Source organism: Bison bison, unplaced genomic scaffold, assembly GCF_000754665.1.
Source record: "Bison bison bison isolate TAMUID 2011002044 unplaced genomic scaffold, Bison_UMD1.0 scf7180017864175, whole genome shotgun sequence".
Taxonomy (NCBI): Eukaryota; Metazoa; Chordata; class Mammalia; order Artiodactyla; family Bovidae; genus Bison; species Bison bison.
In genome coordinates, this window is record NW_011494747.1 from 44,900 (window position 1) to 57,988 (window position 13,089).

At 36.7% G+C, this 13,089-nt stretch overlaps 1 protein-coding gene across 1 annotated transcript in view; it reads right to left on the reverse strand.

The window, feature by feature from the left end:
• The window catches only part of LOC104990283 (reelin), a 531,703-nt gene that overhangs the window by 43,462 nt on the left and 475,152 nt on the right, over nt 1–13,089 (reverse strand). Inside the window, exons 37-41 of the mRNA XM_010842284.1 lie at nt 9,892–9,976; nt 8,864–9,046; nt 6,276–6,447; nt 6,071–6,173; nt 4,134–4,363 (exon numbers count right to left, since the gene is read on the reverse strand). Coding sequence (XP_010840586.1) covers nt 4,134–4,363; nt 6,071–6,173; nt 6,276–6,447; nt 8,864–9,046; nt 9,892–9,976 — 773 coding nt within the window. The remainder of the gene's footprint in view (nt 1–4,133; nt 4,364–6,070; nt 6,174–6,275; nt 6,448–8,863; nt 9,047–9,891; nt 9,977–13,089) is intronic.

Consider the following 13,089-nt stretch of genomic DNA (forward strand, 5'->3'; position numbering starts at 1 on the left):
CTGACTCATCTGAAAAGACCCTGATGCTGGGAAAGACTGAGGGCAGGAGAAGAAGGGGATGACAGAGGATGAGATGGTTGGATGGCAACACCGACTCAATGGACATGAGTTTGGGTAAACTCCGGAAGTTGGTGATGGACAGGGAGGCCTGGCGTGCTGCAGTTCATGGGATCGCAAAGAGTCGGACATGACTGAGCGACTGAATTGAACTGACACAAGTCAGAAGCGTTAGTCGCTCTGTCGTTCCCAACTCTTTGCGACCCTATGGACTGCAGCCCACCAGGCTCCCCTGTCCATGGGATTTTCCAGGCAAGTATACTGGAGTGGGTTGCCATTTCCTTCTCCAGGGGATCTTTCCAACCCAGTGCACTCATATTAGTACCCTATGAATTGGCCCAATTTTCAATTATATAGAAACCAAATTCTGAATAATTTTTTATTTGAGAAACAGAAATTAGAAGTCAGTATCAGAAACATTTATTAGACTTCTAAAGTTTAGTAGGTAGTAAAGCAGACAGAGTCAAGTTCCCACATATAATTTTAACCCTAATTTCATTGTTCATATCAAGACTACAACTATATTAAGGTGCCCCCAAAATGCCAGTTCATAATTAAATTTTATTATCTAATACCTGTCAGAGTTTAGTCTTGGCAAGAAGCACTTCCTACCTTTTGAACTTTTCAGACTGCTGAGCTGAGGGAAATGGCTGGAGTTTTCCTTTGAATAAAAGCCTACATGGATTTTTTTGAACTTTTTATTTATTCAAATGTTCTGAATACAAATGAACCACCTTGGTTGGATATTTATTATTGTTCACCTGTCTTGACACAGAAACTGCAAGTACTATGATAAATGGACTGAAGGGTCTGGTTTCACTGTGGTTCCCCATCTGCTGAAATCTTATTTTGAAAATTTCTCACTGCCACCCTCCCTAGTGAATGTCAGTGTCTGTTCTCCCAGGCTAGTGGTATTCAAAGGATCTGTTTTTTAAATGTAAACTTTAAATTTCAAGCACACAGCAGTGCTTTCATTAAATAGGGGTTTTGGTTGACTCATTATGAAACTGTATAAAGCAAAAGGAATTAGGAAGTTTCAAAGACAAAAAGACTCCAAATGAAAAAGACACAAGGGTGATGTGAATAATATGTGATAGAAGCTCAATACTTAACACTTCAAATGTGAATTGACATTTGAAATGGCAAAAATGCCATTTCTACACCTGAAACACTTAGTATAGTTTTTTTGGTACCTAGTATCCTATAAGTGCACATAAAAGGGTGATTTAAACACGGGTAATATATTTTTCTTAGCATCTAGCACTTGTGCCATTATTATGTACCATGTTGAATACAAACCAAGGAATGGTTCACTGAGTTGGAGAAAATTTAACTTTTGCCTTCCAGCAACTCATGCCTGTGTGGGTTTTAAGAAGAGTGCTAACTGTTTTCCTGAACAAGGACTAGAGAACACTTCTAAGGCAAATTCTTCTCTTTGCAGGAACCGTTGAAGTCAGTTTGAAAGGTAAGTTTATACCATTGTAAAAGCTGGCATGCCTCCTTAACACGTTTACTTTCTTTTCGTAGAAATGAAAATCACATGGAATACAAAGAACAAGATGGTTAAGTTCTGTACCTTTTATAATTAGAGGAGGCATATTTTAAACTGAATCCCAATATCAGTAGGTAAAAATATAGATGTCTGCATTTCTCTTGCTCAAATTATATCACCACGCCTCACGTATAAGCACAGCCTGGTGGGCAAAATCAACTGATAGTGATGCAGGCTCTGGGACCCTGGAATACTGTCCTGGGGTGGGGAGCTTCATTCAGTACCTCTGTTTGGCAGTGATCTTATTTCATATGCCTTTAAATGGATTATTTTCATGTAGGAACTTTCGGAAGCATGTCTCAGTTGTTAAGACAATCTAAACTCATGGCTTTCACCTTATCTTTATGGTTGTTTTCTATTTAACCTAATTCTTACCTGAGCCATTGGAAGAAATTAATAGTCCACTTAAACGAAAACCTGGAGCTTTTCACAATACCATAATGACCATGGTATAGGTCATAGGTGTAAAAGTGATTGGCTATCCAACCATTTTTCCCTGTCTACACTGCCCATAAGGGCTTTCCAGGTGGCTCAGTGGTAAATAATCCACCTATAATGTAGGAGACACGGGTTTGATTCCTGGGTTGGGAATATCTCTTGGAGAAAGAAATGACAACCCACTCCAATATTCTTGCCTGGGAATTCCCATGTACAGAGGAGCTGGAGGGCTACAGTCCATTGGGTCGCAAAAGAGTCAGACATGACTTAGTGACTAAAGGACAGTAGTACTTCCTATAAACATGGACTTTGGGCATCTATCCCTCTGTTGCAGCTCTTGGTCTTTTGGCCATAGCTGACTGGCTCAGATTTTATTTTCTAGAAATGTAGAATTAAGAATTCTAGACAATGGGAGCTGGAGTTTGATGAGTGATGTTACTATTAACATGACAAAAAGGATCACAAACTCCTTTTGCTGATGTCCTCACACTTTCTCAGTGGAGTCCATGATTTCCTAGCATGTTTCTAGTAAGTTCTTCCACTGCTTTTGGTAAGCCTCTTTATATTTCTTGTAACATATAATCCTAAATAACACAATTGACTTTGTGTAAAAAGTTTTTTCCTGAGCTATTTCCCCCTGCTAATTCTTATATAGACAGGTTCACACCCCACCTCCATACACCCTAATAGCAGCTTTCTGGTTGTGCTGACTGAGTCATCAGCTCTATCTATTCTTATGGTCTTCAGAGATTTTCCTTGCTTCCTCGACTATCACTTCTAAAGAATCTTGAGGATGTTTTATTTAGTAATGCTTATTTTTTTTAAATTAGATTTTCTAATAATTAGAACAGTATCCTGGTATAACAGTAAGAATTAATAAATTATATACTCAATAGTATAAAATATTAGAGTCCTTAGCAATCAAATTACAAAAATTTTGCTGATGGTATCATGAGGAGTGAATGGATTTATGTTCAAAGACAATGAAGACTTTTGAAGAGCACTTTCACCCTTTTGGAAAAGTTCTAAGTATTAGTACTTTTGCTTGAAGACTTGAGACTTCTATTTATGCTGAGTTTCACACGGGGAATGTAAATCTATCCCCATCTTGAAAGTATAATATTAGTAGTTTTTTTTTTTTAAATACCCTAAAAGAGTAAGTTCTTTATTCTGAGGGAAAAGACAAATTCTGAAGTAGGCCACTTTGTTGACTTTCTCTCTTTGTTCACCTATATTATTAGTTTTATTTTTTGAACTATACTTTTCATTTCATATTTATTGGGATTGAAGTTCTTTACTTCCAAATAACTTTTCAATGGAAGAGTCACATATATGTAACAAGAATACTGAGAGAGGTTGAAAAAATAGAAATACCTGGGGGCAGAGTGCTTATGTGTGTGTATATATATATATATATTTATGAAACACCTGGAATATTCTGCGGCTTCCACCCTCCATATGTGCCCTCTCCTTGCACAAAAGATATAAGTAGATATTTGAAAGTAAAACTTCTAACTGCATTTAAGTTGTGAGGTGGGGGACAGATTATAACACTGGGGAAAAACTATATTTCTGTTGCTTCTTAATTGATCTAATAAAGACCCATGTAGATATAAAACTCAGGATAGGGTGCTGCCTACGGTGTGCTCTTTTAAATCTGTCTTCAAGCCAAATGTTCTTTAGCTTCCCAGGAGGCTCAGTGGTAAAAGAATCCAGCTGCCAATGCAAGAGACACAGGAGATGTGGGTTCGATCCCTGGGTTAGGAGGATCTCTGGAGTAGGAAATGGCAACCTACCCCAGTATTCTTGCCTAGAAAATTCCATGGACAAAGGACTTTGGAGGGCTACAGTCCATGCAGTCACAAAGAGTTGGACAGAACTGAGCACCCACACACACTCAAACCATGAATTAGTAGTATGTCAGCTCAGTGTCCTATGTTTTAAACATCCACTGATCTGCTTTCAGTGGAGAACTGAGGAAGAAACGTAAGGTGGACATTTCCCTGATAAAGTGGCAAGTCAGCCATGACATCGTGAAGAAAACTGTGAAATGAGAAAAACATAGCTGGAAGCAGTAGGTCCTTACCCACAAAGGTGCAGCTTCCCGAAGTGCACGACCTCCCTCCTCCAGCCCTGGGTGGTCCCTGCATAATAGGCGCTGCTCGGGTGGTGCTCAGTGGAGCACAAGGAGCTGACATGGCCGCTGCTGTGGTAGCAGAGGGGGAGCAGCAGGTGCCAGGTTGCCCCGAAGTCCCTGGAAAATTCCAGTCTGACCGGATCAGCAGAGGAGCTATCAGTTGAGCATCCGACATTGATCTTGACAAAGAAGAAAAAAATGATACAAATTACCTCAGAGCAACAAGCCTTGAAATGATTCACCACTTCATTATTTTCTCGAGGGTCCATTTTCCTGGGAACTGTCTTGCTGAAATATTTAATACCATGAAAATCTGTTTTGCCTGAGTAATATTGCATATTATCTTTAAATAATACTTTTTCATAAAGAACCTCAAAGGGCCTCATGAAAAATTTATTTTCCCTCATTGTTATAAAAAGCTAGGAAGTGAATAAGGCAGAGACTGGCATGGAATTCCAAAATTTACCTTTAGCCCACATTCATTGCCAACTCATACAAACTGTAGTGAAAAGATTGTTTCTCTAATTTTAACCATTAGCTTTTTTTTTCAGACTGCTGGATGGGAAGACCTTCTATTTTTCATCTTGTGACACCTTCAAACAATCCCAAGTTTTGCACATGGAGAATCTCCAGTATGTTTTCAATATTAAAACAGAATGAAATAAAATTGTTGTCACCATTTCCCAGCATAGTGAGAACATTTCTCAGAAAGGACTTTTTAAACATGAGGGAAACAATCACTTCATTCCTTTTTCATGTTTTCAAGTGAATTAAACTAAAACTTAAACAAATGGATGCGATTCTTTTCATGAAAAAAATTTCCCTCTTCCAATTGGGATTAACATTTTCTTGCTGTCATAGCAACTGGATATATTTCTATAATTTTTGTTCTTGTTGAAGTTACTCCTCTTTTCTTTTGATGGGTAAACTATTCTGATTGAGTAAACTTTACCACCTATAGGCATTTATTTCTACCTAGATTCTTTTGATAACAGAACTCTTGAAAGGGCCATAGATATTACTTTTTATTAACATTTAAAGCATAAATAATAGAAATATAAAACAAGGTTATATAAGTTACTTAAAAAATTAGAAAATATAACAGAAAGCTTAGAATAGAGAATAATTTCTCCACTAAGGCATCATTTGGTCTTTGATTTTAAGATGAAAGAAACAACTCTAATTTAGAGGATACAATTAATCTAGAGCAAATATTAAAAATTTTGTTGACACAATTAGGCACTAATTTAAGCCTGTCCAATGATTAGTATAGGTTTCAACCATGAAAAAGTATCTTCATAAGTTAAGACTATTGAACCTTAGCACAATGTATCTTTGGTTCTGCTGATTTTATCTAAGTTTTTAAATATATAAAAGTTTTTTTTTCTATACATTTAAAATTTCTGTCATGAAAAATAAAAGGAGTCCATAAAGAGTGATGAAATATACAGAAATTAAAAAAAATAGTAAGCATTATTTTATCTGTAAAATTCATGACATCATGATAAATATTAAACAAAAGTGCTGGCCTGGTATAGACTATAATCACACTAACCTGGGTCTTAAGTAACACATAAAAATTGTGAAAAATAGCACAAGAATAGTATAGTCCTTTTCATTTTTATAATGTTTGAAATAATTTGACAATTTCTCATTGTAGTAGGTGAGGAAATTATATCGTAAATAAAGGACTAAAAATTCAGAAATAAACTTTAGTAGGATAATACATTCTGCTAATAAAAATGAATTATGATGTAAAACCTCTTTTGTCCTTGCACAAAAATGGAAAGTCATAATGCATGAAATCATCTGAGATTTTCCTCCTCTTTCCTAGCTTTTGTTCAAGATAAAATTTAAAGCATTACTAATAGAACAAAGTCAAGTACCTCAAATTGTATGATGGTGTTCTCATTCACATTCAGGTCACGAGTAGTAATGGAATGCTCACCAACTTCATTGGAAACAAACACCATAGCTGAATCTTCCTCACTGTTAACACAAGAAAACACCAAGGAATCCATTTAGGCAAAAGCTCATTGTGATCTCTACAGAGCAGTGGCTTTATTTTTAACTTTTCAATTAAATACTTACGGTGCTCCTTTGGAAGAATATGGGCAATAGAGACCAATGTTACCACCAGGATAGAAAAACCAATTGTCTTCTCTGGGCCCAAAGTCAAAAGTATCCAGAAGCATCACGGGGTTATTTAAATTATTTCCATCAATGATGAAGTCATCAACAATCCAGATTTCTTCTTTCTTACCTATGGCATTTTTGGATAAAGCAAGTTTTCAAAGGTGAAAATTGGATGAACATTTTTGCTCAAAGGAAGAAAGGACAGAAGGAACTCAGTAACTATTGGTTTAAACATATGCCTTCTAGAAAAAGAAGCACAAACTATATAATACTGTATTATCAGATTAAAGTATGGAAAAAATTATGCTTTCAATCCTTTTAAGTTGACATTGCATGAAAGAGCCTCACTAATTTCAGAAGACTGGTAAGAGTTTGCTTCACTTCCTGTCACAGCAGTGCTATGGTACCATGGACCCTCCAGCAGCAAGAGTGGGCTTTGAGTTATGCTTTCATGGTTTAAGGGAATCTGTAACATGCCTGAATCTATGAGGATGGATGGTCAGCCTGTGGATTTATAAATGAGTTACACTAACTAGTCTATTTATGGAGCAACTCAGGATATTTTAGCGGAGAAGGCAATGGCACCCCACTCCAGTACTCTTGCCTGGAAAATCCCATGGATAAAGGAGCCTGGAAGGCTGTAGTCCATGGGGTCGCTGAGGGTCTGACACGACTGAGCAACTTCACTTTTACTTTCACTTTCATGCGTTGGAGAAGGAAATGGCAACCCACTCCAGTGTTATTGCCTGGAGAATCCCAGGGACGGGGGAGCCTGGTGGGCTGCCGTCTATGGGGTCGCACAGAGTCAGACACAACTGAAGTGACTTAGCAGCATGACTTAGAATCATGTTTCCTTTAGGCTTAAGGACCATGGCCATTACAACACTGGCTTGTTGTGCAGCTTTGCTGCTGCTGCTGCAAAGTCGCTTCAGTCGTGTCCAACTCTGCGGCTTTATTTAATTGTTAAAAACTACACAGAAGAAAACATTCTGTTATATGTTACTTTATTTTTCCTTTAATGCTTTTCAAACATGTATGTTTAGTTGGAGCTATATGGGAACATACAGAAAATTAGGAAAATCACTCTTTAGGCTGTCATAGAATTTGATTCAGCAACTCAGGTAGGGTGTTTAAGTAAGGTATTTGCTGTTTTATTGCTAAGTCATGTCCAACTCTTTTGTGACCCCAAGGACTGTATCCCACCAGGCTCCTCTGTCCATGGGATTTTCCAGGCAAAAATATTGGAATGGGTTGCCATTTCCTTCTCCATGGGATCTTCCCAACCTAGGGATCGAACCCAGGTCTCTGCATTGCAGGTAGATTCTTTACCACTGAGTCACCTGAGAAGCCCAAGGAAGATATTACTGAGTAGATAAGAAGGGTAAGCCCAGTGCTTTTGCAAAACACTGCTTGGATTGAACTGGAAACAAGGTGATAAGACCATGCCAAGCAGAAACAACAAGGTTCCCCAAGGTTGCTACTTCACTGATTGCTACTTTTAGTAGAATTCTTATAAAATATATAAAAGGATCTATAAATAGAAGCCTATAGAAACAACCTGATGATTTAAATGAAGTCACATGTGCCTTTCCCTCTTTAATCCTGTCACTGTTCTAATCCTAGGAACTTTCTTCCCTTTTCTTGTTTTGGAAGCAATTGGTGAAAGAAATGAAGAAAAATTGGTAAGCATTCCAAACTTAATATGAAGACAACTATCCTCTGGACTGTAAAACTGGCTGCATTTTTGGACTCAGCGATTATACAAGATTATTTTTTCTGTTCACAATAAGTTACAATTATTTTATTTTTTGACTTACTGATTATAAAGGACACACTCAGGTTAAGTTTTAGAGATGGCGGTACATTTTTTTTTATCCACTCTGTGTTACCTTTGCAAAGAATTCGCTTAATGTGATATCTCTGTGCTTACCTAGGCCACTAAAGGTACAATTTGGTAGAGTCTGGTTCTTTATAAAAAGCAGTTAATAGAAATACAGGAAGCAATAAAACATTACAAATCTGTAAAATTGTTTTCTCTAAGCATTTGAAAACGCTGTTAAATTATACATTCACTTTAACTTATCACTGAGTCAAGTGTATATGACAGAATATTTTATCTCAGGCACTATCTGCTTGGTGTCAGTCCCTCTTTGTCATGGCATTTTGCTCTAACGTTGTTCTGTCTCATTAGCGAAGTGCCGCACTCAGAACTATGTATTCCTAAATGAATTCAGTAAAAAATGTAGTTACAACTGATGAGTACCTAATGGTAGAGCTGGATTATTTTTTAAAAAGCATAGCTCTATGACAGGATTTAGCTATATTTGCATAGGAATCAAACACGAAGATAATATATAGTCAAGTATGAAGGTAGAGATATATAAAGCTAAATATTCCTTGAAACTCCTCAAAAGTGAAGCATGCAAAATGTGCTATTGACAGTGAAGTCACTTAGCTGACAAACACTTCCTCCACAGCCTAGGGGAAAGCACGTTAACATGCCACAATCAGTTTTGACCATAGGAGAACTTAAGCATTTTTACCGTTATTATAAGGTTGCCAGAGTCTGAATCTTGTAGCGTTGGTTTGGGCAGTGTATGGCAAGGGAACATTAATGAAAAGTATGTTGGTAGTTTGAGGGAAGTAAAATTCATCCATCAGATGCCAGGTGATTCCCCCATTGATGGAGAATTGCAATAGAATAGAATGGGACCTCTCTGGGGTACCTAGAAAGAAGAAAACACAGGCACAAACACATTGTGATAAAAATGGGAATACTGTACAATCTTAGACTATTTTTTTTTTTTTTTTGCATCAGTGCATAACCTGACTTGCATTCACATAGATGCTTTATAGTCCAAATGCTTCTGAGGCAAGCTGAAGTGATGATGGGTTGCAATTTCTGGATAAATAGATCTCAAAACACACACCAAATCTTGGATTTTTCATACAGTACTATCTCCTTCTTTTTCTCAATATGAACACATATCTTTCTATATTTCATTTAGGAAATATTATGTCAAAAATTTTTGATTCTATAGGCTTCACAGCTCTACAAAGGGTCAAACATTTACATCTCATGATATTATCAAAAGTCTACTTGAAAATTCCTTATATCCAAATGTCATTATTTGTCAGGAAAATTATTTAGTTAATATGGAAGGTCAGAATGACAGAGTTGGCTTTAGGGGTTTACATCTATGAAAGAAAATATCAAGTTTCCAAAAGCTAAATTTTTAAAATTTAAATTTCTTTCAGCTAGAAATAAGTGGTAAAAAAAAAAAAAAGATTCAGGGATGTGATGATAAATTTAACCAGCAGAGGACTAGTATGATTAGTATTTCTGTATGAAATCATTATAAAATAAGTAGTAATCTTACCCCGACATTAAAATGGATGTATATTATAGAAGAACATTTGCAAACACTTATGCACTCAAATTTATGTTGGCTCTCCCATATAACAAAATTTATGGGCCTAAAATCTGTTATTTCTTTGCGGAGGAGGAACCATGCATGGGGAAATTTGCTTGAAGGGAAATAGTGAATTCATACCCATAGAAATGACTTACTTTTTGCTATAAATCGAAGTGAGAACTGGACATACATCGTATTGGTACAGTCTAGATCTCTTGAAATGAGCATCCGTAGTCCTTCCTGCAAACAAACAACAAAAAAAAAACATACATGTTAAGCAATCTTACTTTATTTGCAAGAATATTTTCCTTTGATTTTATACATCTAACTTATATTAGCTATATAATAGATGCATAATGATCAAGAGACAATACTTGGTCCAGTTTGGAAGGAAAAACTGATCATTTCCCCTTTTAATAGCTTTCATTCCCTATGCTTGAATAACAACATTTCATTGACTCAACTCTAAGTCACACTTTGCTGTGATTTTTATAGAAAGCAGTGCAAAAATGATACCATTATATATCTATAAGCCTTTTTAAAACACAGCCTCCTTTGATCACAGCATGTTGTGAGAGGAGTAAAGAGGAAACAGACGGAAAATGTGCCAGCTCCTGCTGGAAGCTAGGAGCTAATAGGTAACTTTTTCAGGGTTCCAAAGAGTCTTAGGAACTTACTCCTTTGCGTGCTCTGACAGCCCCAGGAGGCTCTCATTCAGGCTGACACAACACCCTCCAGTTGGTCAAGTTAAATAAGGCGTAACTAAGCAAGTCCCTAAGCCCAGGCTGGAAGCGCTCATGCAGAGAAGCCAAGGAAGGCGGAAAGCGATCACACTGGCTTTAGTAATTTTTCTGCTAATTAACTATTTCTGGTTGTCTGGGATTGACAGCTCCACAGCTTGTTTTCTCCATGTATGCAGGATTGCAGTGACAGCCCAGTAAAATAGAATTTCGCTATGCATATGTTCTAGGTACTAACAGGCCTTTCAGTCTCAAGTATGACTCTGAATGAAGTGGCTCTTTGGTGGTGTAGGGCTGTCGATACTGAGTGGACACTGTACTGTCTACTGGCTTCTTAATTATCAGCTAACGGATACCAAATTCTTCCTCTTCTTAATATTTATTATACAATACATTCTTCAATAGCTGAAAAATTTTAAATAAGACTAATTTTGTAATGGGCTTCTCTGTTATAGAGCAACCACATATTGAATGCCCACAACATTCTGGGATCTAAAACAATCACTTTATTCTTTTAAAACACCTATCACTCATAAGGGGGAACATATTATTATCTTCCTGTTGCACATAAGGAAATGGAAAATCTGAGAAGGTCAGTAACTTGCTCAAGATCGCAAAAGTGAAAATAGTAGAATTCAAACTCAGATATGTCAGATTCTGAAACTTATCCTCCATCCTTTATAAAATATCAGTGTTTTGTTTATTAAATCATCTTTTGGTTTGGGGAGAGATACCTAGATAATGCTAAATTTAGAATTTGAGAATTATTTGATATCGTAATGAAAAAGCAACTGCATTTATACAAAGCATAGATTCAAACTTCCAGGATTGAAGGTGGTGGTTATGTAAAAGCCTTATATTTCCACTCTTATTTTTCTTTTATCTTAATAATTCACTGCCCTGCTCAGTCCATAATGCTTGGTCATTGCCTATCCTTCATGTCTTGAAGTCTTTACCCTCTCCCTCATATACTTATCAGCTTAAGGCCTTGGATGTTTTCATAGCTTGGCGCCATATAGAGGTTAAGGCCGTGGAAAAGGTAATTTCATCTTACAATGAAAAAGCTTCGAGGTGGGTAGTTAACAGATCCAGTTCATAAATATCCCTTGACAACATCAAGATAAAGGAATATGATTACTCTTCACCCTTGATTATAGAATGTGAGTATAAACTTGCTCCCATGTATCTTGTAGGAGCAATTTTGCTGAAAGTCAGCATGATCTGAAATACGAAAGCATCCTTCTTTCACATTTTAAATTTTATTTACAGTTAAGTACTTGATATGGAAAATTGCCCAGTGGAACTGTATTGCCTGCTTCTACATATATTCTAGCTCATACAGATGCTTTTTTTCTGATCCTCTTCCAGGTTCAGTAATCCATTTGTGCTAAATGCAAAGCTATTTTAATAGCAGATAGTACTCCTGAATCTATAAACATTGAAAAGAAACTATCGTTTCCTTTTTCACAAAAGAATGCCTTTCTAGGTCAAACTACAACCTACTGAATGGTATATGTTTAGCCATCTTTGCATCTTGCAGGACTGAGAGATAATATATGTCCAACACATATAATGCTTGGCTGCCCTTGCATTTGGATGGCTAAAGAGAAAATATTTAATACTAATATAAAAGACTATATGTTTCCCTTGTTCATCGGATCTAGAGACCGGGTTAATTTACTGCTTAAAATTTTATCAGGTAAAGATATTTGAATCACAGGATTTACCTTTTGTGGTCTTGTCAATTGCTTCAAATAGATGGTGGTAATGAGAGCTAAAGCTTCAGACAAGAATTAAAATATACACAATCAAAACAGCAGTCTCTATCCTGCAATGTCCTACCTCAATTTCTTCAGTCACTTACTGCTCCTAGGGACTTGTAAATCTCCCTGACCCCTAAAGTGTTTTTTCTATCTCATCTAAAAACTTGAGAAGAATTCTGGACTCAAACAAGAATGACAGCCAGCATCTGTTAACTATAATTGAAAAACTTCCAGGGTGTCTAATTTTCTAAGTGTTAGGTGTTAATCATTAAGGTTGTACAGAGACCCATGTGGATTTTTGTTTAAGATTTCATTTGCACACCTAGATTAGCCAATTGCACCAGCTGAGAGGGGCAGGATGTGGCATGTATTCACATACGAAGATGTGCCAGCTCAGCACAGTTTCACATAATTGCTTAATAACCCTCTTACCAACATTTAGGTTGAAATACAAAAAATACACTAATGATGTTTGAGAAAGCTATTTAACTTGATTTAAATGTTTGGTTTTCTTGGAGTCACCAAATGGTTGTATTGGCAGGAGAAAAAGAAAGAAAATGGAAGGAAAAAGCCAAGATCTTCCATAAAGTCATTTAGAAAAATATTTCAAGTTAAATATCTGAAAACACACAAAATGTTACATTCTAGAAGCCAAGATTCTAGAAATAGTGTATATATAATTTTTACATATGTAATTCCAGCAGAATGTAAGGAAGGTCTGATTACCAAAGCAAGGGAAGAGTTTAATGCCTTGCTGCTGCTGCTGCTAAGTCACTTCAGTCGTGTCTGACTCTGTGTGACCCCATAGATGGCAGCCCACCAGGCTCCGCCATCCCTGGGATTCTCCAGG